This window comes from Staurois parvus, unplaced genomic scaffold (genome assembly GCF_062004578.1).
Source record: "Staurois parvus isolate SC_StPar_1 unplaced genomic scaffold, SC_StPar_1.0 ptg000019l, whole genome shotgun sequence".
NCBI classification, from domain to species: domain Eukaryota; kingdom Metazoa; phylum Chordata; class Amphibia; order Anura; family Ranidae; genus Staurois; species Staurois parvus.
The window spans coordinates 25978532-25993659 of NW_028317815.1; the positions used below are offsets into that span (position 1 = coordinate 25978532).

The 15128-nt window shown below is 38.5% G+C and overlaps 1 protein-coding gene across 6 annotated transcripts in view; it reads right to left on the reverse strand.

The window, feature by feature from the left end:
- Positions 1-15128, reverse strand: part of PCLO (piccolo presynaptic cytomatrix protein) — a 357044-nt gene that overhangs the window by 296761 nt on the left and 45155 nt on the right. For all 6 annotated transcript variants that reach the window (XM_089685932.1, XM_089685920.1, XM_089685918.1 and 3 more), the window contains exon 2: positions 11381-12679. In XM_089685932.1, the coding sequence (XP_089542058.1) occupies positions 11381-12679 (1299 nt within the window). The remainder of the gene's footprint in view (positions 1-11380; positions 12680-15128) is intronic.

Sequence of the window (15128 nt, forward strand, 5' to 3'; positions counted from 1 at the left end):
GGTGTGTGGTATACTCACATAGGTTGAGTCAACCTATGAGAGGAAGACAAGGATGTGGACTGGATCACTGGTAAAATATAATTCCCAGGTATCATCAGAGAAAGGCCCAAGATCCAGTTCCCACTTGTGCTTACCTGAGGAGTGGAAATTGAAGCAGAAATATGATCAAAAGCCATGCATACATTTCAAAAATAACACCCTTGAAATCATTAGTTTTATCAATTATGTTAAATACAGAGGAATGACAGAGAAAGTAAGGGTAAAGTCTTGCACCACAAAGGCATATCAGAGTTGAAGGTATTGATAGAACAAGATTGTCGAGATTAAATTCAGCTTGTAGTTGCTGAAAAGACTTAAACACTGTAGTTGTAGGAGCTCCAGAGTAGCTTGTTAAACCAAATATGGTGATCTGGGTATAGTCAAAACTGTATAATAGGTTTTTTTGTCTTCACTCCAGATTTGCTTTATGAATTGTACATTTGTGAGATGTATGTAGGTTTTTAGGTAGACAGTGGTTTCTAAGGTGTATAGAGGGCTGATTCCTCCTAACACATGTCTGAGTATCTGTATGAGGCAGAATGGACAGTATATTGCTCCCAACCAGCCAAATACTGGAGATGTGCTGCAATGAAATAGAGAGGGGAAGCAGGAGCTGCAAGACCATCTGAATCTTTAGGGTACTGAAGTAGTTCTAGTCTCTTCCTATCCCCTACAAAAACTCATCACACCCACGAATTGTCATAACAGCCTGGCTAAGGGTTTCATTGCCACTGTGAAGAGCAAAGGTAATAGCGGGTAGCTTTGTCTCATCCTGCTACACAGGTTGAAGCTGGGTAACTGTATTTCATTTACTCGGACAGAGGCTAGGGACTGTGCATCTAGCAGTTGAATGCACTTAAAAAAGTTGACACGGAACCCAATTTTTTTTGTAAGGGCATCCTAAATGTGTGCTATATACCTGTATGTGCTATAAATGTGCAATCAAATGCTTTAGCTGTGTCCAGGACTAACAAGGCCCTATAAACAGTGTTGTCCACAAGTGTTTGCACATTTAGAAAGAACTGTCTGATATTAATGATGGTGGAAATTTTGGGCATAAAATGGACTATTGTGCTTACCAGCTTATTTAGCCTATTTGCAAGGACTTTAGTGAGCACCTTAAAATCAATGGAAAGGATAGAGATACTGTGAGTCCAGGAGACTGGGATATTTTTTAGGAAACACTACTACAGTGGCTTTTTACATAAACGTAGCCAGTATCCCATAGGTGAATCCTTTGATTAGAGTTTACAGTAACACCGTTTCTTAATACTGCTTATAAATTTCAATGAGGAGGCCATCTTTTCCCAGGGCCTTACATTTAGTAAAGCTAACCACTGCAATTTCTAGCCCCCAGAACTATACTGGAGAATCTAAAATGGCTTTATCTTCATAAGATTAAAAGTGGGAGTGTAATAAGCTCCAAGAATTACTGTAATTCATTAAGGGTTGTATTGCACCATAATGGTATAGAAGACACCAAGATAGGTATTTAGTTTCAAGAGAATGTCAGTGGAATCGGTGTGGACCCATCTGGTATTGTCTTAAGAGCTCTAATATAGATGTTGACCTTCTGAGAACAAGCTATTTGAGAAAGTAATTTAATCACCTTCTCATGTTCTGCCCAGGAAAGATGGTTTTGAAATGTTTGTTGGCCCCTTTTCTAGTAATCAGATGTTGCAAATTAGTTTGCACCTCCTGCAAAGTGAATGATTAGTGGGATTGGGGTGTCCTATAAACATGTTTACATTTCTAACACCAGTCAACTAGCCTGTTCTTAATCTCCCTAACAGCAGATTAATGGAGCTCACTTTCTTAAAAAGAATTTATTTCAGATAAGCTTTCAGTGTGTCCCATACTACGCCATGTGAGCCACAAGCATTATTAGTGGATAGAAAGAAGGACAATTTGGATTCAATGGATGTATGCCACTGAAAAAGAGAGAGCCAGACAGGGTTAAAATACCAGCCAATGTGCATACCTGCTTGTTCTGGAGAAATAGGGGTGGGATGAATGATAGGAGTGGCCAGCTATAAGGATAAATCTCCATTTAAGGAATCATGTGGTCACAGTGACAGTGAATGCCTCATACAAGCAAACTAAGGAGGTCTGAAAATACGCCATGTAATAAAAGACAGTAATGTACTGAAAGAATCTTTTTTCCTCTGCAGACACATAACCTACTATTCCTCTGACACCGGGTGCAGGCTCCCAGCCGGTTCTGGTCAGTCCAAGTCCATTACTCCCACATGGAGCATATTTGTAGAGTCTACTTTTCTGTACAAATAAGCTCCATGTGGGAGTGCTATGCATTAGAGACTGGAAGCACCAGGTGATATTGTGTGTGCAGTGGAATATTCAATAAATGTGAATATTGGCTTTTACTACAGCTTCCCTCTTGTTTCTAAGGACTAAAGTGTGATAATTAAAAACAGAATGATGTTTTCGTAAGCCATTTATCCCATCCTTCTTTAATTTGATGAAACAAGTTTAATCATTTCATCTGTCATAAAAGAGGATTCATGACATTCATGGGACAGGAATGGGCAATGTATGAAATGATGTATGGAAATGCCACATTCATGGATGCTGGAGGGCCTGAGCTGTAGAGCTGCTTAAACAGTATTGAGATTCATGGCTACTGGAGGGCCAGAGATGTGGATATGTTATTGAGATTCATGGCTGCCAGAGGACCAGAGCTATAAAGAGACAAGTAAACAAAGAAAAACATAACATAATCAAACAATGTCAAAAAGACATCCAGGTCAAAAGATTATATACCAATCTTTTGACCCAAGGCTCCAATAACACAGCGGAAATACAGGAGTAAAGTGAGAAGGGGTTTTTATGACTGAGAGCATCATAGTCTAAGGGAAAAGGTGGAAAGAGTACAACTGTAAATGTACAGCACCTGAGCCTTTGGTCTGGGGAGAGGAGAGTAAAGAATATCAATCTTGTTAGAAAGCTAGGCTTTATGTAGGAGCAGTAATTCTGTTAGGAGAGGTAGGAAACAGTAAATGTTACACTGGCCATACATTGATCAAAATTCAGCTGGTTCAGCAAGAATAGGCTGAATTTTAATCCATGCATTGGCAGGGTGGTTATACAGAAGTCGATTGACCAATCAACTTTTGTACAACCACATTTTTTGAAAATTGCCACTCAATCAGTGCCACCGACTATAACCAGCAGCACTGATCAGTGTACTCTGATGGTGGGAGAAGTCTCCACATTGTCAAAATATAAAGGCTCAGCAAAAAGGACTCCTCCATCTACCTCAAATGTGGGGATGGGGGGAATCAAGTCATTTTTCTTTCATTAAACCCAATTGTTGAATTAAAAAAAAAAAGAATCATCTATGGACTGCCTTAGAGAGGCAACTGTCATTTTGAGGGCAATAAAGGGGAGAGTCAGGACCAAATTATAAAGATTATTAACTATAGTACTGTAAGTCCAGTAGGCAGAGGCAGAACTTAGTCACCACTTCTGTAGAGTAGGTGTGTAGTATTGACCATGATCATACTTTATAGCCATTGCTGGCGTGTCAAAAAAGTGAGAGTTGTTACTGGCCACTACTGAAGATTTTGGCAAGGTAGATCATAGCATACTGGAGGAGCAGTGTTTTTATGCCTCAGGGTGAAAAATCAGGAAACAGCATGATGTGGTGATATCCTTTAGTTCTCTAGATCTGTGGAGGATGTTATGTTTATGCTTGTAATAGAAGAAGAGCCCTTATGGGTCCTTTAACAAACAAAAAGTGGAGTAATGTGCTCTTTAGCAAATGTTTCCATGAGCAATTTTTCAAGTCAATATCCTCACATTTTCTAGCAGGCCTACTATTTGGATATTGCTGCACTCATTCTTTTCTCCAGATCCTCAGATTAAAGAGAATTAGTCTGCCTTATGTAATGCAATCTTAATGTTGGCTTTTAGGGGGTGTACAGTGTCATCCATATCACTGCCTTCCAGTGCTGAGGTGTGCTCATGCATGTTTTGGAGATCATGGTGCAATAAGGAAATGTCTTTCCTAGCCCCCTGTACTTGGTTGGTTCAACTGTGAAGGGAGGCACTGCATTGCTTCACCACAGACAGAACATCCTTTAAAGTGGGTTCAGTGTCTTTTCCCTTTCTACTGAAGTCTCTGAGAGGTTTGGGTATCAAGTCAGCAGTACTTACAGGTGCATCTTCATAAATTAGAATATCATCAAAAAGTTAATTTATTTCAGTAATTCAATTCAAAAAGTGAAACTCATATACTGTATTTAATAGATTCATTACAGACTGAGTGATATATTTAGAGCATTTCTTTCTTTTCATTTTGGTGATTATGGCTTACAGCTAGTGAAAACCCAAAATTCAGTATCTCTGAAAAGTTTAATATTGTGAAAAAGTTCAACACTGTAGACTTATGAGGCTTTATTTACTAAAGCTGGACAGGGCAAAAGCCGGCTCACTTCTGCATGGTGACCAATCATATTCTAACCTCAACTTGTTCAATTAAGCTTTGGCAATAAAACCTAGAAGCTGGTTGGTGTCTATGCAGACATGAGCCTGATTTTGAGCTCTCAAGTTTTAGTAAATAAACCCCATGCTGTCACACTCTAATCAACTAATTAACTCAAAACACCTGTAAAGGTTTCCTGAGCCTTTAAATGGTTTCTCAGTCTGGTTCAGTAGGTTACACAATCATGGGGAAGACTGCTGACTTGATAGTTGTCCAGAAGACAGTCATTGATGCCCTCCACAAGGAGGGTTATTCACAGAAGGTCATTGCTAAAGAAACTGGCTGTTCACAGAGTGCTGTATCCAAGCATATTAATGGAAAATTAAGTGGAAGGAAAACGTGTGGTAGGAAAACCTGCACAAGAAACAGGAATAACCACAGCCTTGAGAGGATTGTGAAGCAGAGGCCATTCAAGAAATTGAGAGAGATTCACAAGGAGTAGACTACAGCTGGTGTCAGTGCTTCAAGAGCCACCACACACAGATATATCCATGACATGGGCTACAACAGCTTTCCTTGTGTCAACTGATCGCCTCCATGCCATACCACATTGATGCAGTAATTCATGGGAGCCCCAAGTATTGAGTGCATACTATACTGTACATGGACATACTTTTCAGTAAGCCAATATTTCTATATTAAAAATCCTTATGTTATGTTCTAATTTTCTGAGTTACTAAATTTTGGATTTTCATTAGCTGTAAGCCATAATCATCAAAATTAAAAGAAATAAATGCTTGAAATATATCACTCTGTGTGTAATGAATCTACATAATATATGAATTTCACTTTTTGAATTGAATTACTGAAATAAAATTAACTTTTTGATGATATTCTAATGTATTGAGATGCATCTGTATTGTTTCATCAGTGTTTCCCTGCCAGTCCTTGCTGGAGCCTGGCTGCTAGTTGGGGTCTAGGGTTCTCAGGAAGTCTCAAAGCCTGCATGAGACAGCAAACTCTTGGCCTGGGAGTTGGAAGGGTATCCTTTCCATTCATGCAACCACTGCCTCTCTAACTTGCTATCTGGCTGGTTTTCTACTTCACAGGGTCTGTGAGCTGCCACCATCATTTTGGACAGTGCCCTCAGCCAGACCCACTCCTTTTTTCCCTCTTTGTTGTGGTGGCCAAGGGGGTAAAGCACAGAAAACATCAGGGGGATGAGCCTGGGTTACAAACCAGAAAGAATTGTAGGTAAATCAATGGTAACAGGGTCCTTCACACACTTTTGGCAGGGTGATGTGCTGGACTTAGGGAGCATGCAATAGCTGGCCACACCCACAGATATGACTTTAAAAGTAATACTATCAATTTAAGATTCACTTGCAGTAACTAGGCAGTTTACAAGTTATTAAACAAGCAATAGCAAACAAAACAAGGTAGTAAAATGGTTTGTTGGTCACCTTTCAGTATGTCTAAGTATGGTCAGCTATAGTTTTTCTCTCTTCAGCGTCGTATGGTTTGAGTGCACTGTTTGTATGAGTAGTTTAAATAGAATGTAAAATTGTAAGCTGCAACTCAAGTATGTGTAAAAATGAAACAAGTTGGAGAAGATCACATCTTCAAAGACAAGTCATTTGATTGAGAGTGTGAACTGGCTGTTGCTTATCAATTTTTCTTGTCAGACTGAAAATTGAAAATAACCAGTTTTAAATAAAAGAATATTGATCACTATGACTAAGGCTGAGTTGCACTGACATTAAGCAGCATGTACTAGACAGCTGCAATTTATAACAATGTCTACAAGACCATTCATAGGTAAATGTGTTGCAGAAACTAACAGTGGAACTCTAGACAAAACATCTTATTCTACTTTGGATTTGGAGTGAGGAATGACAAACAGCTGACACCAGAACATGTGTCTCTTCTAGGGTGTCCCCTTTACTGCTATTCTGGTATTAAAGGATAAGTTCACCTTTGAGAACATGTTAAATGCTCCACCCATTGTCACAGTGATAATTATCAGAGGTTACAGTCAGGTCCATAAATATTGGGACATGAACACAATTCTAACATTTTGGCTCTATACACCACCACAATGGATTTGAAATGAAACGAACAAGATATGCTTTAACTGCAGACTGCTAGCTTTAATTTGAGGGTATCCAAATCAGGTGAACGGTGTAGGAATTACAACAGTTTGCATATGTGCCTCCCACTTGTTAAGGGACCAAAAGTAATAGGACAATTGGCTTCTCAGCTGCCCCATGGTCAGGTCTGTGTTATTCCCTCATTATCCCAATTACAATGAGCAGATAAAAGGTCCAGAGTTCATTTCAAGTGTGCTATTTGCATTTGGAATCTGTTGACTCTCAAGATGAGATCCAAAGAGCTGTCACTATCAGTGAAGCAAGCCATCATTAGGCTGAAAAAACAAAATAAACCCATCAGAGAGATAGCAAAAACATTGGGCGTGGCCAAAACAACTGTTTGGAACATTCTTAAAAAGAAGGAACGCACCACTGAGCTCAGCAACACCAAAAGACCCGGAAGACCACGGAAAACAACTGTGGTAGATGACCGAAGAATTCTTTCCCTGGTGAAGAAAACACCCTTCACAACAGTTGGCCAGATCAAGAACACTCTCTAGGAGGTAGGTGTATGTGTGTCAAAGTCAACAATCAAGAGAAGACTTCACCAGAGTGAATACAGAGGGTTCACCACAAGATGTAAACCATTGATGAGCCTCGAAAACAGGAAGGCCAGATTAGAGTTTGCCAAATGACATCTAAAAAAGCCTTTACAGTTCTGGAACAACATCCTATGGACAGACGAGACCAAGATCAACTTGTACCAGAGTGATGAGAAGATAAGAGTATGGAGAAGGAAAGGAACTGCTCATGATCCTAAGCATTCCACCTCATCAGTGAAGCATGGTGGTGGTAGTATCATGGCGTGGGCATGTATGGCTGCCAATGGAACTGGTTCTCTTGTATTTATTGATGATGTGACTGCTGACAAAAGCAGCAGGATGAATTCTGAAGTGTTTCAGGCAATATTATCTGCTCATATTCAGCCAAATGCTTCAGAACTCATTGGACGCCGCTTCACAGTGCAGATGGACAATTACCCAAAGCATACTGCAAAAGCAACCAAAGAGTTTTTTAAGGGAAAGAAGTGGAATGTTACGCAATGGCCAAGTTAATCACCTGACCTGAATCCGATTGAGCATGCATTTCACTTGCTGAAGACAAAACTGAAGGGAAAATGCCCCAAGAACAAGCAGGAACTGAAGACAGTTGCAGTAGAGGCCTGGCAGAGCATCACCAGGGATGAAACCCAGCGTCTGGTGATGTCTATGCGTTCCACACTTCAGGCTGTAATTGACTGCAAAGGATTTGCAACCAAGTATTAAAAAGTGAAAGTTTGATGTATGATTATTATTCTGTCCCATTACTTTTGGTCCCTTAACAAGTGGGAGGCACATATGCACACTGTTGTAATTCCTACACCGTTTACCTGACTTGGATGTAAATACCCTCAAATTAAAGCTGATGGTCTGCAGTTAAAGCACATTTTGATCGTTTCATTCCATTGTGTTGGTGTATAGAGCCAAAAATGTTAGAATTGTGTCGATGTCCCAATATTTATAGACCTGACTATAGAACACATTAAAAAAAATATACATCTGGCAAACGCACCTGAACCTCTCTTTATATTAGCCTCATATGTTGTTGTAATGAAGGTGATAAGTCAGATATCTGGTACCATACAAGAATGACTTGTAAAAATATCTGGTTTTTATTTTAAATTGTTCTGATAAACACATTTTCTTAAAGACAAAATTGTCCAAACTACACATTTTTGGTATGTTAGGTTTTGGCACTGTTACTTACTGGTATTGAGCTTTGGCTTCATTCACATGGGCAATGATAGCAAGGTAGCATCCAGTGACCAACTTCCCATGCAGGATACAATTAAACAACAAGAGTTGCTGAAGTGACTGCAAACAATTAGTAAGTTTACCTACTTTCCAAGATATATTGTGCTATCCAGTACCTTAGATACTAAGGCATGTGTGCCCACCACTTTGTTACAATTTGTAGATTGGCAATACAGCGAATAAAACACTGATAGCAGAAAAAAACCTTCAGCTAAATCATGTCTGCTATGTATTTCCTGGTTAGGACACATATGACAGAAGAAGATACTGTTTATGTATTTTTTTTTAAACAGTTGTAGTTTTTATAATTGATTTTATAGACAATGGCTTTGCTACGTAATCCACCTGAAAATGTAATCAAAGTGCACAGTATGTATTTAGCATGCCTTTTCCCCTAATGCTGCTTCTCTGCTGCAAAAAAACAGAAAATAATAGCTATGATGGGGGAGGTGTAGCATTGGATAGATAGAGAATAACTAATGGTTAATAATGGGTTACATAGAAACAAATCAAAGGTCACTACTTTTACTCTCATATGAATGTAACAATAATACAAAGTGACAATAATGTTACTTTGTAGTTTTGATTCATGCTTGTGAACATTTTGATAGCAGTAGCTACAGACACTGCTATACTACTCACCAGGTCCCAGCTGTCATTTTGGGGTGGGGGAGTGGGAGGAGCAGTAGAAGTCAGGGGGAGGGAAAGTGTGTTGTATGTTAGCTTCGTGTAATCCATTAAAGTGTTCTTGAGTATAAATAGCATGTACAATGTATGCAATTTGTATTTGTAAAGGCTTTTTTTTCTTTTTCTGTTATGGATAATAACATCTGTCCTAACCCACAGACACAATAGGAACTAAGAGGACTAAGGTAAAACCCATCAAGGACACTTGCCTAGTACCAGCCATGAGCATGTTACTGTTTTCTCTAATAAAAGTGATCCGGGTGCCATTAATAGGCCTTTTAATAGTCAACGTACAGATGGACCTTCTTAATACACCCCTTGATATCTGTTGTAAGGGGGTGGTCGTCAAGCTTGGTTTTCTTGGCCTGTAGATACTCTTTCTCATGAGATAAGCCAACTCTGGGGATGTCCTATTACTCCCACCTTATCCTCCACAGGTCAGATAAACATGTACATGTGGGTGATCTGAAAAATCTGTAACTGTACATTACCTCTACATTATGTCTATGTGTAGCTTTCATTGTAAGTTAAAGTGTACTTAGCTGAAAGAATAAAAGGAATGTGACACAAAGGATTTAAATCCAGACATATATGGTTCACATTTTGGCCAGATCAACCGGGGACCATCTGATATTCAAACCATCTATGGGCAGGCTGTTTGTACCCAAGTTGATAGTTGTACAACTTGCGTACAACCAGCATGTCTGATTTTACATGTGGTTATTGCTAGCAACTATTATAACCACTAGCACTAATCACTGTGTTCTCCAAGTGGGGATGGCTTCCCCGGCCCCACACTGGGAGAAAACAATAGCTCCACCGTCAGTGTTGATGGGGGAATCGAGCAATTTTCTTTCTTGCAACTTGTGGTTAAAGGAAAGAAAATCACATTGTGTATGGTCTGCCTAAAAGCTAAATAATGGAGGTAGAGGAAAATCACAAAAGTAAATAACAGCAAAGCAGGCTAACAAAGCAAAATATAAAGAGGTCTTAGGTATTATGTCCACTGAAAGTGACCACTTTCTCTGTAGCCAGGGTATTCCTGAAATTTTGCAAGTAAACCTGATGCCAGCATTAAGTTAAATACTATTAAAATGGAAGAAATCATCTCTTCATGCATTTATATGAACAAAGATCAGTTAACCAAAATAAATGTATAGGGCACATGGTCTGTAAGTTGGTAATCATTATAATGGAAGCCTTGTTACAATACAGTTGTTTGAGGCAGCACAATCTAGGGGAAAGCTGAGTTTAATTAGCAAAAATGCTAACAGGAGTTTAGAGCAAAACACTACTACAAATGCACTGGAAATTGGTTTGGTTAAGGTTGCCAGGTCAGCTATTAAACATTACACACATGAATTGCATGGTAATTAGTTAGAAAGCTTTCTGCAGTTTAAAATGTATAGTTTGCAGCTATAACATAATTAAAAAAACTGAAAATATGTTACTTTGTGTTTTCCTAGATATTAAGTGGCCAGCTGATAATTATTTATTTAAGGATCAATAAAGTCACGATTTCCGAAAAGCAATTCAGATACTGAAGATTTGGAATCGTGTAAACATGTTATCCTTAATTGTATTAGCATTAAGCAAATTGACTTGGGTCCTTCACAGACCTCTAAAGTAAATGTTTATTTCAAATGAAAATGTACTTAACAGCAACGTATAGAGGATTTGTACATAATTTCTTCATAACTATAAAGCTAAAGTCTAGGCTTCCAATACACACACATCCAAACACCTTTCTTTATCCCCTCTTAGGTGTATAGAAGGAATCTTGCTGTTACCTTTCTCTTTTTTTATATATTTAGTTGTTGTTTTTTTTACCCTGTGACAACATGCTATGGTCTGCAAAGTTCTCTTAGCATCAACAACCGCTGGGAGAGGAGGGGAAGATGCACCTACATGTCTATCATCTGATATAGGCTTGCCCTGCCACACTACTTACAAAAGCCCTCAACCAATTGTGTATTAGTGGAAGCAATATGTATGATGATAGAGAAGGACTCATTGCTGCAGCAATAAACAGTGTTGTAAAAGTTCTATTATTGTATTTTAGAAAGGCACATATACTGTTAGACTTTGAAATTTTCATTAAAAAAAACGTATGGCAGTCCATCAACAGTAGTTGTTTATCAGAGTTGATTTATGCCTTCTACTGGGAATCTGAACAGGTGTGGGGTTGGTAGGCCTTTTTCTGTAGTGAGTGTTTTTGCCTTCACTTGCATTGTGTATCTTTTAAGAACATCTAGATAATCACTTACCTCAGTTATATGCGGATTAGGATTGAAACCACAGAAGCTGCATACAACAGTTTTACACTGGGTACAAGTATTAAAATTGGGCTTTTCTTTACTGCCCAACAAGAGTTCCGTTGTTTTACAAAGAGGACACAAGCACTTTGCTTCTGCCTTGGACATCTGCATTTTATTGTCCTGTGGTCTCTTCGATTCTGACTTCAGCTCAGAAGCCTCTGTATGTGGTGGTTGTTCTTTTACTAGGGCAGGCTTTTTAGTAATGGGCTCTGGCTTCTGGGCTGTTTGTTTAGTTGTTGATATAGGTGGTGCCTGTTGTTTTTGTGGCTGTGTCACAGGACTTTGTTTTGGAAGACCTGCCTGATGTGGAGGTTGTTTCACAGAAGTTGCAGGCTGCTGAGTAGCTGTAGCAGCCACCACTGGCTGTGGCTGTGGTTTTACAGGTCCAGATTGTGGTGCACCTGTTTTGGCAGAACCATGAGTCTGTGCAGGTTGCTTTTCATGTTCTGATATCTGTTGTGGCATCTTTGATATATCAGTAAATTGTTTGGAAAGCTCTGATCGTTGCAAACTCTGCTTTTCTATACTTTGAAGTGATGTTTTAGCAGAATGATCCTGCACCTCTGGTTGTCTTTTAGATCCTTGTACTTGGGGCAATGAGGTAGAATGTTTTGGCTCTTGAACTAAAGGTTTCATAGGGGTTACAGTTTCAGGCAAAGGTTCTTTGAGGATAGGAGTGTGTGGAAGTGATTTGGTGGCATCTGACACCCTTGTTGACGTCCTTGCAGGACTCTGTTGTGAAGATGCTATTTTTGTCTCAGACTGCTGTTGTGTAGATTTAGTTGGGTGCTCTTGGGCAGATATTGTGGGTTTAGCATGTCCTTGAGATTGTGGCCCATGTACCGGTGACTTCTGTGGTTGAGGTCCGGGTTTATTAATTCCTATAAGATGCTCCTTATTTTCATGCTCTCTTTCCTTTTGTTTAACTAAATCTTCATTGTGGGCTGCAGAATCAGGTTTTATGTCAAATGGATTGAACTTGGTAACTACAGAGGAGACCATGCTTATTGGATTACTGTCTGAGAGAAAACCACTCATCATCCCAGTCTTGTGTTCCTCTTTTGTATCGGGCCTAGTTCTAGGCTCCTTCAAGCTCAGAGTTGAAGGACTTCGACCAGGTGGTTGTGTTCTCGTTTCTGTTTTGAAAGCATCTACAGTCCTACTTTTACTTAGACCAGTTGGCCCTGGATCAGGTGGTTTACTTGGTTGTCTTGGTGATTGAGAAGTGTCCATGTTTTGACTTCTGTAGTAAAAGAGAAAAGTAAACATTATATTAAAATTTTAATTAACTTTTTTTAAATAACTACAGAGTTTTTTTTCTTTAAATTCTATTAAAAACTAACTTCTCAGTAGTGATTGAATGAATCTCCAACTTCATAAATATTTATGCGTCTTACTGATTCATATAGTGAGATTTGTTTCCTATTATTTCTGGCTGTACCCCACCCAGGCATGTAAGTTTATGCATCATGGTACATTCTCTGCAGTGTAATAAATAAGGGGTGAGTTCCTTTTAATAGCAGCTCTTCTAGGCAGAAAGGTCCAGAGATCCTACCAGAACTCCCAAAATATAGGAGACTGTAGTATGCTTCCCTATTCTGTGCATGTTTTGGCATGCATATGAAAGTTCTGCAAATGTGAGGTCTAAATATTGAGATACAAGAAGCAAATGAGAGAAAGAATTGCTTGAAACACAAACTATAGGGAGGAAATGAGTTGTTGGGAGGAATGTGTGTAGGAACTGAAAAGATGTTGGGTAGGGATGCAATATGTGAGTTAAAGTGACCATGTCAACGGAAAAAAAAATTTAAAGCAATAGCTCACAACAAAAATATTAGGCTTGCTGTAACCATAATGTAACTATGTCACTGGACTTCATTTTCATGAAGGGCTACAGTAACTGAAGAATGTTTAGCATTTGACCCTTCTTGGAGTTAGATGCTCCTCTGTGTACTGTGGTTTGAGTTTTTATTTTGGTAACTGAGTCACTCTAAAATAAAAAAAAATGTTTTTAGATTTCTCCTCAGGAGACAGGAATTAAAGATGAATCTCTCCACTTCAAACATAAACAGCAATACATAACATTTTCAGTAAACCAGAGAAGGGTTTTGGGATATCAAGTTGTGACAAGGGGTCACAATGACAAAAAACAATAGGGAATCTGTATTAACAAGGAAACAGAGAGCAATAAAAAAAGTGACAGAGGTTCTAAACATTTACTACTCCCAGGGGACAGAATATACAGGAGTGGTCATGAACAACATGTAGTGGTTGTACTGTTGTGGGATAATGAAGGACAGTAAGAGAGTGAACAATCTACAGGACAGTATAGTGGCAAAGGGTAGTGGGTATTATGCAGCATGAACACCAAGTACCAGTAGTCACGGCACTCTGTATTTTCTAGTCTCCTTAAGAGTTTTAACTTTTTCATCTTTTCAAGGAACATTGGAGGAGAAGAAGCATTGGGACAAAACTGAAATGCTACTGTATAGCCTGAAATTTTACATTTACAGGCTAATTCTGTTTGTTCAATTGTTTACCATGTCATTGATTTAAAAGTTTCTTTCACATTAAATTGTCATTTCTGAAGACATATATTTTTTATTACATTTTACAACTTTTTTAAAATTAAAAAAATTTACTTATATGGAGTACTAGAAAGTGGTTTAAAAAACCCAGTTACAAATAGGACGTATTATATACAATATATGTAACAGTACAAGCTGTAAATTGTAAAATGCAATACTAAAAGCAATCAAATTTGTCTTGTGCTGGTCTGCCTAGTAAAGTTTATTTGGTCTTGTTGTTATAGGTTACTGTATTTTTCTTTCTGAATTGTGCATTGAATAAATCATAAAAATATATACCATCTCAAAGTGTACATAGCCCATTGGTTGCATGTTTTGTTTTCCTTCATGCTGAATATATTTTCATGAAAACCAATAAAGACTCACATTTCCTTTTGGATTAACTTAAACATTCAACCCCCTGTTTTACTGTATTAATTTAATGGAAATTTGAAGGCATCGCTGACCAGAAATTGCAATACATAGCTATCTAATGGTAGCACCAGCAAATTCAATTAATCTTTAAACAGTCAACGTATTGCTGGCATTCATGGAAAGACTTCATTTGCTCTGCATCATCATCAAAAACAAGCTATAGCAATTTCTTTATCAGTAAAAAGCACATGCCCAGCCAAGCCTAAAGCCTAGCCAAGCCGAGTCTAAAGTATTTGCATTAAATAATTATTTAATCCAGTCTGTAAACTTCTAACATAGAAAACAAAAGCTTACTTAATATTTTTCCACCAAACACAGGCTGTGTACTTGAAAAATACTGGATTTAAACGAGACACACATAGGATTTTTAAAGGGAAACTAAAAATGGTCTTGTCAACTTTATTTTTAAGTTTATATGTTTTTTAACTGTTATTTTTCACATTTTACTGACTCTATACACCTTGTATTTTACAAATAAACATTTAATACAACAGGTTTTAAATACACTCCCGTAGCTTGCAGCCACGAGGTTTGTATGCAAATCTGACAAGAAGACTCCCACCTATCAGATGGAAGCATTCTGGTGACTGCTTCCATACACCTCAGGTGACGTGCGCTCCTGCTATGTATCCTGGGATTTTCTTGCCCATCTGCAGGCTTAGGACCCACATAGCATGTGCCGCTGGGTAGAGGGG